An 18,548-nucleotide genomic window follows, 5' to 3' on the forward strand; every position below is an offset into this window, starting at 1 on the left:
AAGAAAATCAAAGTAAATTCATAAATCACGAGTACAAGAGAACACAACAATATAATGAGCGGTCGTCATCAAATTTTGGTGGGGATGATTAGACACATTTTGGTTAGCATTTTACTGTCTATACGATATTCCTAAAATACATATACACTGACCGGCAAAAAAAACGGCCACCCTGAAAAATTTCGCAAAACCAAACTTTAAAAAAGTAATTTAATTAATGATCTTTATTTTATTAAAGAACCATTCACTATTGACACATGATGTATAAATTAGCAGAAAAAAGAAGACAAATAAACGCAGAATTAAATTTAATTTAACAAAATAACAGAAACAGAGCGACAATTTGAGAGACGTCTGTATTGTATTCGCGTGAAAACGTTTATTAACTGCCAAACTTATGAAAAACACTGTTTACAATTTATTAATTAAGAAAATATCGTAAATGGTCTGTTTCCCTTATTTTATTAAATTAAATTTAATTTTGCGTTTATATATGTTTTTTTTTTTTGGTCATTTGTACAACATGTGTCAGTAGTGAATGGTTATTTTAATAAAATAACGATCATTAGTTAATGTAATATTTTTTAAAGTGGTTTTGCGAAATTTTTCAGGGTGGTCGGTTTTTTATGGCTGTCAGTGTATATATAAAATTTAACGACTATCAGTCTGGTAGTTTCGGAAATTATCTGTCTAATAAAAATCGAGACCACTTTTTTCGTACTCTAGGTGTCTTGAAAAGTCGAGAAAACGTGAGAGTAACCAGTTGCCCGATAGATTCTGTTACTGTGGAGAAAGATTTAATAATGAAATATTGGATGTCCTGTGTGAACAAACAAATGTATTTGAAAATTGTTATATTTTAGAATATTTTTGTCACCGCTTTGTATAAAAAGGCGTTTTAATTTTATTGGTGCTGTAACAAAGCACATGTCTTTGTCGAGTTATTCATAAAATGTTGCTAGCAAGCTGTCAAAGTTACCCGACTGTGATTTTTTTATGTTAACCTCTGCAGTGTTAAAAAAAAATAAGAAAATTGGAATAATATTTATATTTGTAACGAAGAGGTCGATCAGGGAGCGTAAAAATTTATAGGGTGTTTCTTAAAGGAAAAACTAAATTATAAGTTGCGTTTCAGAAACAGAACACTGTATGAAGTTGAAAATAATTTTATTGTTACCTCGCAGTCACGTTGTTTAATGTATTAACATAAAAACTGGCGTCTATTAGTGAAGGTGCTAACGATCGTCTGAAGCAGTAATCTGTATAATGTACATATAAACTTATGCGTCAGAAAAAAAAAACAATTTATCACAGTTAAGAGAATAACCTAGACATATGAAACTACTAACCTTAAGTATTATAAAAATCATGAAGTACAATTTTGACAATACTCTATGTGATATTGTATTCCAGCCCTCATATTTTTATTTCTTCTAATTTTTCGTAAATTCTTGTACCAAAGTGTTGTTTCCACCGCCTCAAACAAAAAGCAAACCTTACAGTTCCGCCACTGCCTATAATAATCCATAAACAACTGTTTTATTTTTGCCCACCTCGAGATGTGCCTATTTCTCTCCTGTGGTTTTAGACATGCGAAAAATTACAATATAGTTAACTAGTTGATCCTAGCGGCAACTGCAGGAAATTTATATCGCAATAATTTACATGCAGATAGTCTTCATAAAGAATAGCATGCATGAGCCGTTTCGAGTTGCATAAATCGCTGTACTCTTCTCGCATTTCGACAATATAATTTCCACACAGAGCTACTACACCGTACACAAACCGAATTAAAAATTTCTGACATATACGTCCTAAATGATAAATAAACATTGCTGCTTATAATTCAGTTATGTCATCATGTGCAGTAATTAACTGCTGCTGCACCGGTCGAGAAAATTGCCTGAAATTTCTCAGAAACGTCTCAACAAAATTGCATTGTGTGTCAATTTTGCGGTCAATTAAGAGGAGCATCAACGTGCGGATACCCTTTATTGTGTATGTAGCATTTTTCGTTTTTCTTACTCGTAACATGTTGTGGTTAAAGGTGGTCGTTAGCACGCTTCTTATACCTGTTCGCAGTACACATTTCTGATCAATTAAGCTTCTTTGTTCGTATGCGAAGATCACAAGGAGCCAATTCCGCGTCCAAATTTCCAAATGTGGTACTACAGCAATGGTAACAAGGGTTTTTTTTGCAACTTCATGCTCTAAATTGAATAATAATAAAGTAAAGCCAAAAGCTAACGCCAGGTTGACATTTCTCCGAAGAGTATTATTTTTCATACAAAAATGTAATAAAAACTACCAAGAATTGTAGTAGGGAAAAGACAGTTTAAGTGTGTGGTTAAGAATATTAATTAGGTACTTTTTTACTTCAAAAAAGCTACGAGTTCTGCAACATAACAAAAAAAATAGATTATAAAACTATAAAAAGAGCTTAAATTGTTTTCTCACCATTGTATTAAATTTGATCTTGTTTACGACGTGCTTGGACTACCTGATGATAAGTAACCTGTCAGTTGATATGGATATTTATTATATTACCTACATGAATTAACAGTTGGCTATAACTTTACTTTTAGATTTATTATTGTTTCAAATGGAGCTTAAGCACATTCTGTTGAAAATTTTTGCCGCGTAGAGGTCGCTGACTGCAACGTGGTCATCAGGTGAATTTTAAATTTCTTTACACAAGTAATAAAAACTAGAAAACTATTGCTGCTATTTCGGAAAATTCTAAAGTCACTTTTCTGATTTTAATGTTAGTTTATAAAGAAATAAAGGGATTTAACATCTTTGGAAACACACTTCTCAGTGATCGTTTCAACAACTGTAATAGGTTCTTTGCAGCACAACTACTTAAGTCGTGAGGTATAGAGGTACATTATCGTTTTCATTGATGGTACTTAGCCTTCGTTTTACGGTTGTGTCTCTTCTAGAAATTACACAATTGCATTGGAAAATTGCCCGTTATCAAAGCTTTGAAAGTAATGACGTCAGGTACCGGTCTGAACGACAATCATCCCAGTAAATGCTTTTACTTTAAAGGAAGGAGAGCTGTGCTGTTCAATTTATTAGTAATTCGTCGAAATGATGGTACCGAATTTAGGTTTAAAATGTTATATGAAGTAGGAATTCTTTGGAAAGAAGTAAATAGAAAGATGGTTTCATGAAGGATTCAGACATTTCTTTTCTACTTTAAAAATATTAGTTCTGTTTAAATTAATTTTAATATATATTTCTAGTTCGCCAATTCTGTAACTAGAACGCTAAAACCAAGTAAATGAGTTTAAGATAATTTATAATGAATTTTAATTCTTGTTGATATATATTTTTTAACCAAAAATTGCCAAATTTATCATTATTAAGATAGGACTAATTTTGGCAAATGACACACCCTCTAAGAAAATAAAGGGCGGGTGGGTGGGGCTAGTACTTCCTAAGATAAGACTGATATTGGCGAGTGATAGACCCTCCAAGAAAACTGTAGAAAGCTATGTATTTCAGGTCGTTGATTGCAATCATTTCAATTATTTGACAGAAATTGATGCTTATTTTTATTTTTATCCAATAGGTTTTAATTCTTAAACTCATTTAGACATGCAGAATTAGCACACACTCTTTCTATTTTCTTAGAAGGTATATTATTTGCTAAAATCAGTCTTATCTTAGCAAGTACTAGAATCGCCCACCCGCCTTCTATTTTCTTAGAAGATATATCATATGCCAAAATCAGTTTTATCTTATCCTGTACTAACCCAACCCACCCGCCCTCTGTTGTCTTAGAGGGTATATTATTTGCCAAAGTAAATATTATTTTAGTAAGTACCTACTAGTAGTACTAATATATTCATAGATACATGGAAAATTGCAACAATTTTTTTTTCTAAAAGTACTATTAGTAGGTACTTAGCAGAATCCATTTTAATAAATCTAAAAGATCAAAAGGACCGTTGATAAATTTAGTAACGAAGATGTTATTACTACAATCTCTACCTCATGTGATACAAACAACTATATATCTTCTTTTAATAAATATTTTTATAATATTCAGAGTTACCGAAAGGGAACGCGTTTCCTGAGAAATGTACTAGTAGAGAATAGGATTAACCAAACGTAAATGCAGCATCGATTGTTTACAGGAATATACAAGGGACATCTCCTAACACACGATCCTCCCGGTATCGGTCTATTAAGTTCTTGTGAAACCTATGGAACAAAAACTCATCGCCAAAAAGAAAAATCAGGAATCTAACAAAATTGCGAAAATTGTGGATTATATTACTCTACTAAAAAAAAAAGAATCAGTGCGATTCGTTTACCATAGATCCGTTTTTAATTCCGAGCGTAATCCAAGGAACTATTGTAATAGGATATATTCAGCCAATGGCTACTTTCGTGTTTTTTCGACGTTTCGTGAGCCTTAAACTATGAAAAAATAGGTCTTCCGTTTCCGTCCCGCTGTGGTTTGTCCTCTGTCTGCCGTCTGGGTTATTGCACTGATTGTTGTCAAATTTTGTATGTATGTCCTGTAGACGGTAAAATACTAACCAAAATTTGTCTAACCATCCCCACCAACAATTTTATTGCGTCACCTCATTTTGCATGGTAAATGGTATTTAAATATTGTAATACAAAGTACACCTGTACCTATAAATTATTATTAATAACTTTACTGATTCTTTGGTAAATTACAGTTTTACATTGACCCCAAAAACCGTATATAATTTGTTTTCTATACTGCATACTTAATACTAATTATAATTAATCTATTTAAAATATATACATTTTGGTTGCAGTTTACTTAATACTTATATTACACACTTTTCGCAAATTCTTAGAAATTCATTAACACTATAATAGCATTTGTTAACAAAAATGATGAAAAGTTTGTTCCTAAAGTGTTTTAAATCTAAACCCTGTACAGCTGCATTTAATTTATTAGTCTATGATATTATTCCTATGTAATGACGACTTTGGGATACCTTAACTTTAAACTTGGACCTTTTGGTAAATTTTATAAACAACAACAACATTTATTTAAACAAATATCTTAAAGTATAAAATAATTTACTTTCATTGGGGTAAAAAGTACTTTCTATGGACTTTCTATAGCGTGGATAAATTCCCAATGTACGAAATTTTGAAACGGAAAAATTGAAAATGATTTTCTTTAACTTGGGAAATAAAATTTATTTAAATATTTTTAAGAATATCACGCTTGTTTTTATAATTTTTTCATATCACACTTTTAGGTAAAGAACAATAGTTTTTTGACACATGGTATCCTTGGCAATTACTCCCCAATATTTTTTACTGGATAATGCATTTCAGTTGTTTTTCCTTATAAATAAAAGTGCTAAATTTTGGGGTAAGTTTTAGGTATAGAATAAATTAGGCTTTCTATGGAATACTAACAATTGCAGACTTGTTTATCTAGAAGAACAAGAAAATCAATTTTGTCTTGCGTGTTAACAAAATTGTTTAGATAATTTAGAATCTTGTGTTATTGCAGTGAAACAATGGCAAAAATGGTCATTCTAAGCAGTGAGTTTAGATTTTTATAGATTTTGATGATTTAATGGATTGTAAGAGCTTTGAGCGCTTACTAATATTCCCACACAAATTAATTAATTTATAGTCAAGTTGCGTCTAGAGCTTAAACCTTGTTTGTTGTTGGTTTAGTAATCTATTCTGTTCAGAACAACAAGTTGTATTAAATTACATCGATCGTCGAAGCTGATTCCGTTTTTGCAGTTTTAACCAATAGTAGATATGAAGATGTTGTTTCTAAAAAGTAGATCAATTATGCAATTTACTGTTTTGTCATTTCTAAGGATTGGGGTCCGGGATTTTGGACAAAACGTGTTATTTCTCCCAATGTCGCGGCTTTAGAACAATATAAAAAGTTAAACGGTGTAGTCTAGACAAAACAATTTTAGTTTCAAATTACAGTTTTTCTCAAATTTTTGTTTTAAATAAATTACACTACCTTGTTGCGGTATTCTTGTTTTGGTTTACGTTAATAGTTTCGTCGTATATGTTTTTCTTTGACTTAGAATTTTTGTAAAAACATACAAATTTACATGTTATCTTGAAGTAAAGAAAAAATTTAAGTACATTTAACACTAGTATTAAGATAAATTTGTACAAAGTTAACCTCAATAGTACAGACAGGTTATTCCGCTTGAAAAAAACTGGAAAACTATTTTATCAAGATAAAATTGTATTCCCATGATTTCACAAGTAGTCTTGCACTTGTAAATTTTTACGTAATAAATATAATTAAACTAATAATTGGGTATGAAATCTGGCAAGTCGGACGTATCCGAAATTAGAGCTGTGTCTCGCCCCATTAGCCGCAACACAGTCCGAATAATACAATCGTTTTACGAACTGGACAGTAAACGACCCGACGTCCTCGAAACTCAAATTATTATTGTTAAGGAATAAAAAATTAACAACCGTCGCGATTGCCGAGGTGTTCGTCCTACAAAGTAGACAAAGGTGTATAATGTGCAAAGGCGCCTCTTCTTGCAAACCAAGATTCTAAGCAGCTGTGATAACCATGTTAAATAATTTTACGCATCGTTGAATAAACTGTATAAATATAATTTTCAAGAAAAAATTACATTTTTCTTGTTTCTTCGGGAGCGGGTGCGAATCTAATAACACGATAACAAAGATCATGGGAACCCGATTACATAAGATTTTTTACCTCTTTCCACTATCCACGATTTTAATTAAATTTTAAACACTTAATTGCGCAGCGCCGAAGAACTACTTTTATCTCAGCCGTCAGTCTTTTGCGCTTATTGTTTTCTTCGGGTACTGTTATCTCGAAGAGACGGAAGCGCCCAAAGAACAACCATTTTACGGTGAATAAATAATGATGGGCAATTAGAGCACAGTTAAGCTGTTTATTTGATCGCTTTTTCGTCGTTTAATTTGAGCATTTAAGCATCCACGGTTTTCAAAAAAGATCTCTAATTACGTTGTTGATTTTATCAACAGGGGGCCACTTACTGCAAAAACACAAGCGCCAATTTTACAGTCAATTTACGAAAATTACGAGGTGAATTTTGATGAAAGCAGATTTGCATTTAATTGGCATCTTAGAAAGACCAAAAATGAAACCTTAAAAAGAAATCGATTTGCATGTATTGATGCCGTTGACACTTTCATTTAGTCTGATAAACCGGAAAATTTCATTCTTAAACATAACAACCTCAAGCAAGGTGTTGATAATAAACATCGTAACACCATTCGCTCGTAAAAACGATTTTTGAAATCGTATAATGTTAGATCTGACCCATTCACCTACTTAAACTCCAAATATTTCAGTTTCAACGATAAGAGGATAACACTGAGGATCAAATTCTTCAGCCGTAATCACAGAGCAGGGCACGGGAATAATAATAGTCATTCGCTTCCAACTTTAACCTTTCCTGAAATTTCCATGTTGTTTATTAGCCCGCAATTTGCAGTGGTATCTAATCATAACTTTTTGAACTCCCAAATTATCAATTTAAATTTACAAGACTCATTGCATCGACACTGGAACTTTAAGCTTAAATGAGTGCACCATTGCGATTCAATAAAGCTTTGGGGCTGACATTTCTGTTTAAAATTACCATTAAAAAGTTCGACCGGGGCCACTAATTGACTCACCCTATAGGCAGTCGCAAATATTTATTGTTGTTCCGAAATTCCCACGCAAAAAGCTGAAGCTAATCGGATTATTTGGCGCTTAATTGGGAAGTTATACACGAAAGCTAATTAATTTCCTCCACAAAAATTTTTGTAACTGTTGTTGATAAAGGAGAATTTTTATTGTGCTAATTTGCGGTAATTATCTACATTCTGAAAAAAATGTAGAAGGAATTTTTGAAATCTTCTTTGTGACCTGGTTAGTAGATTTCCTAATAAACGATTTGTTTTATGGTTGCACATAAAAATAAAATATGCACATTATAGCAGAAACAACAGTGTCAACAATCTTTCCTCTGTAATAAATTAGTCCTTGAATATTTTGCATGTTCGCACTTATAATTATATCAGCTTTGATTTCTTGGGTAGATGATCTAAATCACTGTAGATATTAATGGCGCATTTGATTGTCGTTACTTAAGATCAATCGACACTGTAATCTTCTATCAATACCATTCTAATAACGGTATCGATACACATGAGATCCTCCTCTGGCTGCATGCTTTTTAAGAGCTTTATAATCGACGGTGCAAAGTGCAGATTCATCGACAACAATAACATTCCATTAATATTTATGAACAAAATCATGTTACTTAGTACTAATGTATAAAAAAAATTGCTCGAGTCATTAACACCTCTTTGTGTTAAACCAAGTATAAAATTATTTTAAATACATCATTAGACTTATTATTTTATTCTTTGCAAGCACACACTGTCTAGCACGTTCTTTTTTTTTTTTCGTAAAAAAGTACGATTTTACTATTGTGAATCTAAAGGCATAAGTTGTGAATTATTTCACTTTTTCTGAGTGTACTCAGGCATGCACTGTATAATAATTCCGAAGATGATGTTTATTGCATAACAACGGATAGTTACAAAATGTGGAGCTTCCATGCACTTTGCGATTCGTTTTTCAAATTCTTTCACATAGTTTCGCTTTATCTGTCTACATGCAGGTGGGAACAGGATAAAACAAGTGATAAATCGAATGATCTGATGAATAAAACATTGAAAGGATGCAACTGAAAAATAAATTTAAATAAATGCAATTGAAAGCTTGCTTAAAATTTTTAGACATGGTTTGAAAGCATTGTTAATGTAAACCAAACCGAGCTATTTCTTCATATAACGAAATATAAACGTGAATATATAACGAGATTTAGTAATAAGACACTTTCAAAATGTGAATGAGGTAAACAATTGAGTTTTGTAAATGATGTCGTATTTACGTTGTGACATCATGAAAAAAAACTATTTTTAGAACTTTGGAATTATTCAGTGCGAATCAACAAAATTTCAGAGATTAGTTTTATGTTTTCTAAATTAAATTGTACCATTTTTATTTTGTCTCCCAAAAACCAACATCCATGAAGTGGAATAATAAGTCACAGGTATAAAAGTACTTTATTTTCACATTTTAAATAACTTAGCAAAATTTTGAAGTGACGTCACGAAAATTTGTTATCTAATTTATACTTACAATTTTTCAATAAAGCTGTAAACTTTTACCAATAAATAAAACGGCCAAATTGGTTTATAATGTCAGCGATCGGACCGTAAAACCGGACGTAGGAAAAGGTATAACCGATTCAATTTTCCACAACCCAGCACACCCTTTGAGATGATAAAAACGTTGTATCCGCTGACAGGATTTTATTAAAAAAATCGTCCTGAAAGAATCTGTTTGATTTGATCACATTTTCAGCGTACACACGACGGATTCCATTTTTACTTGTGTAATATTCCGTGTGTTAAAATAACGGAAATAAACTAACCGCATGTGTTACAGTTTGATGTTAATAACCACTTGGATATTATCCCATTAACGGTATTTGAAACGCAAGAGATCCTGTCAAATCCTGTTGAAATCGTGTGGCTTCTTTCTTCCGCTAAAAATATAATTATTGAGACCTGGCGCAGATAATCTCTGAAGCCATCTCCGTGCAGTTAAAGTGGAGTTTAAAAGTTATTATTACGACGATCCTGCAAAGAACTGTTAAGATCTTCGTAAGCGTCTAAGTTCAGATTTGCAGTTATTAAGATTACTTCTGTTTTGTTTTTTATATGGACAACACAACCACACATTAAACCTTCTGGTTCTCGTTACTGGTAATAAACGCGGTTTCGAGTTGCACAAATGGACAGTTTGGAGCACTAATCGGCTGTCATGCTTTTTGATAGACGGGATGTTACTAATTGAACGCTATTAATTTAATCATCCACAAGAATATATTAATAATTAAACACTGCAGCATAATTGAACGATAAAGGACATTCAAGTGGCTGTAATTCATGAATGAATCTCGATTTCAACCGACTCATATCAGGATTTTTACTTTTTTCAACTTCCAGATTAAATGCTTCATATTTAAAGAAACGAAGATAGTCGGGTTGAGCCAGAGGCAAAGTTATTTGCCGAGAAATGTCCAAGTTAATGGGTATTCCGCACAGGTTTGAATCTACCTTGAGATTGTTTTTTTTTTTTTTTAACTACATAACGATTGCTCTGCCTTTGTAGATAAAAGTCTAACGCGACGGCAAGATCTTCGGATGATTTCAAGTTGCAAAAAAAATAGAGTTATTGGCTCAGATATGAAGCCAGTTTCTTGCCAATAAATTAAACCTGTGCACGAAATAAATTCTCTAAAATGTTCCCTCGGGAAAAATGTGCACTAATAAATGTCCATAATATTTTATTAAAAAACAATAATGACGAGTGTTGTGAGTAAGTATTGCAGAAAAGAATTTGGTCGAGAGTTGTAAGCGCCAAAATACCGTTTAATTTTTTTTAATTCTGTCATGTGGTCATAAAGAATCATCAGTTATAGAGGAACAGTACTGACTGCTAAAATGCGTTAGGAATTTAATAGTTTCCTGTTAAAATTTGTTGCTGTCAGTCGAACGTTTATAAATAAAAAGTTTCTTATGAGAATCTGAGATTTTGAGTTATTTGTCAAAAATTGCATCATGATGAAGATTTTATAATTGTTACGTGATATGTATAATTGAATTAACTAATAACTGATAATTGGTTAATTCAGTTATCACGAATTACTGTTTCAGTTGGTATCAAAAATATAGGTTGAAATTGGTAAAACTGTCACACCACCTTACTTTCTGTTGTGAAAATTGACATGATTGACAATAACATTTAATTTAAATTAAGATTTCTTATTGATTATTATTTATTATCAAAATGTTATAAGTTATACCGAACTTTATAGAGCGCTGATAAGATAAGCGACATATTTAACACTAAGGATTTGAATCAGAGCAAGAAAAATTTCTCAGAATTGGTTAATTTTATTGTTAATTCAAACATGGACCCCACTGTATATTAACTAAGTAAGTACAATCCAACAAATTCCGCTTCTTTAAAAAATCATAGAAAATTTGTATTTTCTAATAACCTTTATATAGTAAAAACCAGTGGTATAAATGACACCTCGCATCTCCGCAGATATACAGACAATATGAAATATATTCAACCCAAATAACCAACGGAAAAGAGTGTATATGCTTAACTTTGATTGTTTATGGTTATACATTGAAAGAATGTCACGTAGAAATTTTGTTTAATTTGAATGAATTCTCTCACAAAAACAGAACACTAAAATTATTAATTAAGCCACAATGAAACAAAATGTTTTGAATATGATTATTATTCTTATTTGATCATAATTAAATAAAAATGTGGGTATTCTCACATTTTCCAGAAAATGAGGTTCTTAATTTGATCAATAAAAAATTAGTCGAAAGCTATAAGTATAACCCAACAAATCTCTTTAATAAAAAAAATTAAAAAATTTGATTTTGTGATAACCGCTGTAAAGTAAAAACCAAACTCATAAATAACACTCCTGGTCCTTCAGCACTAGGTAATAGCAATCTGAAGCTCAAGTGTTTATTTATATGTTTATAGATCGAAAGAATGTCACGTAGAAATTACTTTGACTTTTAGCGTTATACCAATGCAAGAAAAAAAAAAGAGACGTACAAACCTAGTTGGGAATAAAACGTTATTATACCTTGCAAATGTTTTGCGAAATTTTGAACGTTTAGCGAAAAAACTGAAAGCTGATTCGTACACTACAAACATATTAGTATATTTTTGTATAACATTCAAATCATTTTAAAATATCATTCACTCAAATGACGTCATCAAATTGTTGGTGGGGATGATTAACAAAATTTGGGTTAGCATCTACATGATATTTCTAATATACATACCAAATTTGATAACAATCGGTCTAGCAGTTTCGGAGCTTACGTGTCTAATAAAAATGGGTACAGACACCAGACAGACAGACAGACGGAAACGGGAGACTACTTTTTTGTACTGTAGGGGTCACGAAACGTCGAGAAAACATAAAATGGCCATTCGTCCAATCCACTCGATTACAATACTTCCATCGCTTAGGCTCGGTAGGTAAAAATGATTTTTTTTTACAACTGTAGGCAAAGTTTGCTGTAGACAAATAATGTACATCACTGTCAAATGTATCTCTGTATATAAAATGTAATTAATTGTATGATGGGAGTTCTAAATCAATATTATGAAAAATTATCCTACGAAATCGTGAAAACTTTGAAAAATTCAGAACATTTTGTATCAATAAAAGTGAGACTCACCCCTGAAAAATACTACCACTTGCATAAAAAAGTCACCTGAAAAAGAAAAAAAAAATTATCTTTTTCTTTTTCTTTATCTCCTTAAGGACCATCGAAGTAGCCGGAAAACTCACCCCTTAAACTATCGTATGAACGTCACATCGACAAAAAACTCACCCCCTAACGCCTTCTGATGGATCGATCGTGCTCGAACTAAGCCAGAAAACCGGAAAAGTTACCCTCTAAAGGTTCTAGTGGCCCTATCCACAATAAAATACCCCGAAAGCATAAATGTATTGTCACTTGTGCCAAAAACCCAGAAAATTGACCCTCTAATACGTTTTAATGGACTGACCATAACAGAAGCCAACCAAAAAACTCCCCTCTAAATGTTCTGAATTTTTCTGAAATTTTTTCTGGTCTAGAACCCCCATCATATGGTGGTTATGTTTTGTAGCAACCAATTAAAAAAAAGATGAATTTTGAAAGACAGATCAAGCGAAAAACCACACGAAACATATTTGTAACTGTAAAGCCATTATTTTGCATAAACATTGTTCTAAAGTGATTTAAATTGAACCTTCCTCGCCCCTTAAGTACACTCTACCGAATTCATTTTCGTAGATAAATTGTAAAAATGAATTTTGCGAGTTTTATATTTTGTGTGATATATAAATTAAAATAAAAGGCTGGGTGGAATCGTAAACTGTGAGCAAGGAAGCATAGTATGCATTTTTAATTAAGTCAGTTTTTGGTAATAAAGTTTTGTGCTGACGTCATCAAATTTTTAATAAGGACAAGGTTTTAGGAAAATGAATCAGCAGTTTTTGATTTAGCCAATAAAACAATTTGGTTGATTAATTTATTTTTTGTGATACATCCTGTACAAACAATTATAAAAAATCTACAAGTATGGATTTATAATATTTTGACCATAGGTGTAAACATATAAGAAGATAAAATTTATATAGCAAAATTTTGAGATGACGCCATCAAATTTTTGAAGGAATAAACAAATATATTTTATACCTTCGTTTCCAGATTTTAGAGCAGTCGGTGTTGTAGTTTCTAAATTAAATTATAAAACTTTGAATTATTTCAAAAATTTAAACTATAAAGAGAAAATAAGGGCGGATTAATAAACTACATAGATAGATTCACATGATTTTATAAAATTTAAGTACGATTTACTCTGTGAAATTTTGAGATAACATTATTAAGTTGTTGGTGGGGATACCATAAATTTTGGTTAGCGCTTTATTATCCACACAATATTCTTAAAATACACCTAAATTCCAGAACATACGGTCCTGTAGTTTCGAAAATTATATTTGATGGAAATAACGTGCAAATTCGATTAAATGGCCTTTCGAGCAAAAAACAAAATAGGAGTGCAATCATTTTCAAAATAATTTCTTCAGCAAGATTTTTGTCCCTTTCTTGATAGCATCCCACAAATTGTGTATTGTGACACTACAGTACCTTTTTCTATGATCACCGCATCGTCAAATCTTTATATTAACTTTGAAGCACAAATCATCAAAATAATGTTGAAAAGTATAACGTAGTCTCAAAGACAAGAAGACACCAAAATATTCTTATATTTGTCGTTGGACTAAAAAGTCCACCCATTTTTTTTTTCACTACTGAAATATAATAAAAGAGCTGTAGTAACACCTTTAATTTACCATAGTTTCAAAATTTGTTCAGTTGGTAACCTGAAACTTCTGTAAATTATCTGCATAAATTTGTATGTAAATTACATACATTTTCGAAATTAAGTTACTTTGAGCTTTTTTTGGGAGTTTGTTTAGAAACATTATGTATTTATCGTACTCTCCATTCCACCACTTCGTTGGGTTATTGGTACCTTTATTGATAGGATATAAGCTTTTATGCACTAATGTCATAGGAATTAAGAGCATGATCGTCTTAAACTTTTTTTTGTTCAAGTCGAATATTTTTGAAGGCATTTTCCAGTTACTTCAACTTCTTCTACAACTGGAAATTACTCTAGATTTTGACGCTTAGCTATCGAAAAACGCAAAAATTTAAAGACTACAACAGTAAATGAAACACCAGAACACATAACATTAAAAACTCTCTTTTTCTTTCAGTTTTGACAGCTCTGCGGGACTCTTCATGCCCAAGAATTTGCACATCCCAGGCCTATGGAGACCCAGTCTGCGGCTCTGACGCCATCATCTACCCCAACATCTGCGAGCTGAGAAAAAAGACCTGTGGCAAAGGCGTCAAACTCTCGCCAGACCCCGACCTATGCAAGAGATCTTCCGGCTCCAAGTGTGATCACAGGTGCGGAAACGAAAAAGATCTGGTTTGTGGAACAGATGGAAGAACGTACTTAAATCGATGCATGCTGGAAGTGGAGATATGCAGGTAATGGGTTCTATGTCTTGGTTGAAAAGGTGTTGACAGGAAAGGGTTTCAGGCTAGGCATTGCGCTGTCTCATCTGGGTGCCTGCAATAACATAAGTGCCCACAGGGAAAACTGTCCGGTGGACTGCAAACAAGCACCTCAGGACGGCCCTATCTGCGGAAGCGATGGAAACGTCTACAAGAGTACCTGCCAGATGAAACTCCTCACATGCGGGTAATCAGTTATAACTATTTTAATGATGACGAGTCGTGTGTAAAAAAGGTGTTAAATGGTCCGGTTAACTCCGGTAAATGAGCACTTGTAGCAGGATTCCTAAGTTAACGTTGGCTTAAATGAAAGTATGAAATATTTTATGAAACATTTGTTACGGTGGAGTGAGATTAAGAGTCAATAAAAACTAACTGTGTTGCAAAGTTCGTAACAAAAACTATTTATACAACTGAACGAAGATTTGTTGTTTTTAACGTGTGTACTTTAAATTTTTGATCTTGTTTAATCTTTCAGATCCTTTGTTAAGTTGATGCCTATAAATCTAAATTTTGTAATATAAAAATTACTTATTTTGCATAATAAATAATTAAAATCGCTCTAAAGGTTTATCAGAGTTTACAGGCATTAATTAATTATCACGAACTGATTTAATGAAACGTCGTGTTATGAAAATAAATGAGGCATAAAAGCGGGACTTTAATATTATGTACTGGACATAATAAAATCAGTCAACATGGTCGTTCTTCTGCGTTGTCATAGCCATGATCAATTAATTAATATAACCTGAATAAAAAATAAACAATTCTATTATTGTATCAAGTGTAGTGTTTGATTACAGTTGTTTATCTCGTGTATAATAAATTTACATAAATAAAATGCTTAATAATGCGCCTTTAGGGCATGTAACTAGTATTACAAAAGTACGACAGTTTCCATATTTTATATCTATCAAAATTTTAATGATCTTTGTTCGTGACTGAGAAAGTTGAAAAGCACCGTTATAAAAAACGTTAGATAATTTTACTGTGTCAATGTGCAAAAAGATTATAGAAAAATTACTCTACTTTGTATTAAATGTACACAAATAGATTCAAGATACGGGATAATTTCATGCATTGCTACATCAACTTTTTCCCAAATTATTTATCGATGAGACAATGACTTTGTACATAAACTTGAGACAATGCTGCTTTTGACAGTTCATTTTACTGAAATAATTTCAGGAAAACTGAAACTGGTAAGCGATCAGATAAAGATTTCATGTTTTCAATTTACTGGATGAATGGGCTAAAAAACTGACGTCAATTTAAATATGTTGTTGTCTGGAATATATTTTTTGTGTATAATCGTTTCTATAATGAACAGTCTTCACACGGAAATAAAATAATTCATTAAAAATGTCACTCCATCTAGCAGACATCGCTTTATATTTTTAACTGTTATTTTGATTGGCGTTATTAATAATGCCATATACATTTTTTTTCTAGTCAATAATTAGCAACACCTTGTTTATATAATTAACATAAATATGACATCTTTATCTATCTGGCGTATCTGTGAGTTCTTAATAAATTACATTTATTATTTGTCATTTCTGATGAGTATATTTTTATTGAAACCAGTTCCAGTTAATTGAACAAGAAGACAATCGAGACAAGTTTAAATTTAGATATTCTTTGAACAATCAAGAGCATTCGTTATTATTATGCTCCATTATAACGTTTTTAAAAATTTTAAAAAGTGTACACAGCCCCTGGAATCGCGCATCAATATTTTTCTTTCCACGACGAGACATTTAAAACATGTTTCAAATGGTAAATTTTTGTCGAAAAACATCGATTTTACAATTATATTGTATCTCTCGATCTGACAACGAATGAAAAATTCATCACGATTGAGATTGGAGCGGGTGGGTGGTGACTTTTTTTCGTAAGATATATACTTAGTTTCCTTGCAACATGTTTCATATGGTAGTTTCTTGTAGAAAAATAAGCATTTTGCAATTAAGCTCCACCCGCTTGGTTCAGGACGAATAAAAAAAATTATCACAACTGAGATGAAGGCGGGTGGGCGGGATTTGTATTTCACCTTTTTTTTCTTAATGTATGTACGTACTTTTCTTTTCACAACAAGAAACTGAAAACAGATTTAAAAGGGTAAATTTTAGAGAAGAAGACCATTTTAAACATATTTTAAGTTTCTTGTTGTAGAAAAGAGACTACGTATATTAAGAAAAAAAGGCAAAAATAAGCACCGCCCACACACCCTGTCTCAAATGTGATGATTTTTTGTTCATCGTGAGCCAAGGGTGTAGAGCTTAAAATCCTTATGTCTCTATAAGAAATTATCATGTAAAACATGTTTTTGAGTATCGTATTGTTAAAAAAATACTATGTATATTAAAAAAAAAATAAAGCCAAAGATTAAGCCGCACCCTTACCTACCCTGATCTCAACTGTGATGAAATTTTCATTCATTGTCAGATCAAGAGCAATTACAAAATCCATATTTCACTACAAAAATTTATTTTATCATTTTTTTAAGCTATTAGCATGATTTAACCACTCACTGTAAAAATATAATCAGAATATGTGTTAATTTGGCCAGAATTAATTTCTCGTATTAAAATTCACAACTTATAATAATTTTGTGGGTATTAACAATTATAAATATCGTTTTAAATAACGCCGAATTTATGTATAATTACTGTCAAGAAAGTTTAAATCTGTGTTATAACTTACAATTTTAACTCTAAAACACAAAGCTATTAAATATTAAAATCTTACGTCAAACATTTATAAATGGAAACCTCCTTCTGAACTTGAGTTGGAGTGAAATACACACCCAAAATCCTTTACAGATATTTACGGGTTACTCATCAATAAAAAACTATTCATTAGGTAATAAATAGTTTAAAATTTTCCTCGCATTGTTACGTTTGAGGAATTTTACGGTAATTTACCCACAATAATTACATACTCCGTAATAATAGTAACTGCTAAATACAACAAGGACATTGAATGCACTTAACTGTAAGTACGCTTAACGCACTTCCTGTGCCAAAAAAACGGGCAATTTAAAAACGTTTACCTCCAAGTAATTTTTTAAGTGACCGTTTTCAGAGGTGATTAAAAGATGTGATTTTTATGCTAATGAAGTAATGAAAATGACCGCGGAATTACCGACTTGCTGCATGAGAATCGAATAAATTATACCTGGATGTAGCAACAATTATTGACTGCCAGATATTTTTAATTAAAATTTTTGGCATGACAAAACTGCAGCCAAAATTAATTTAATTATGTTTAAATCAACAATGTACAGTTTTCATAATTCTTTCGAGTATCTCCCATCTAAAATTATACGCATAAATATGAACTGTCAATGCTCAATTAAAAACCCAAAATTTACCGATGAACTTATGGCTTTTTTAATTTGTTAATTTAATAAATTAAACACATTTAGCACTCGTGTCAACAGTTATCTCAAAATATTTATTGCTCGATATGGAACGAGTTTAACAAAACACTTAAGAATGCGGTTTGATAAAGATGGTGGAACAGGTCAATAATATTTTTTTCAGTCAGTACATTTTACTAAAAAAATTTGAAATTTTTAAATTAGACAATTATCGTTCACTCTGTTGCTAATAAGTTGGATGAACTCTAACAAATCTGAATATTTCAGACAAGGAGTAGTAAAGACAGACAAGAAATACTGCCAAACGACACGACATTGCCGCGAGTCTTGTTGGAGAAACGCGAGACCTACTTGTGGCTCAGATGGGAAGATTTATGCCAACGTTTGTCGAATGAAATCAAAGAACTGCGGGTAA

At 31.7% G+C, this 18,548-nt stretch overlaps 1 protein-coding gene across 1 annotated transcript in view; it reads left to right on the plus strand.

The window, feature by feature from the left end:
- The window catches only part of LOC135134270 (serine protease inhibitor dipetalogastin-like), a 35,762-nt gene that overhangs the window by 14,315 nt on the left and 2,899 nt on the right, over positions 1–18,548 (plus strand). Inside the window, exons 2-4 of the mRNA XM_064062893.1 lie at positions 14,442–14,721; positions 14,774–14,935; positions 18,401–18,544. Of these exons, the coding sequence (XP_063918963.1) occupies positions 14,442–14,721; positions 14,774–14,935; positions 18,401–18,544 (586 nt within the window). The remainder of the gene's footprint in view (positions 1–14,441; positions 14,722–14,773; positions 14,936–18,400; positions 18,545–18,548) is intronic.

This window comes from Zophobas morio, unplaced genomic scaffold, assembly GCF_036711695.1.
Source record: "Zophobas morio isolate AGI-343-1 ecotype UQ-CSIRO unplaced genomic scaffold, CSIRO_AGI_Zmor_V1 ptg000023l, whole genome shotgun sequence".
Classification (NCBI taxonomy): domain Eukaryota; kingdom Metazoa; phylum Arthropoda; class Insecta; order Coleoptera; family Tenebrionidae; genus Zophobas; species Zophobas morio.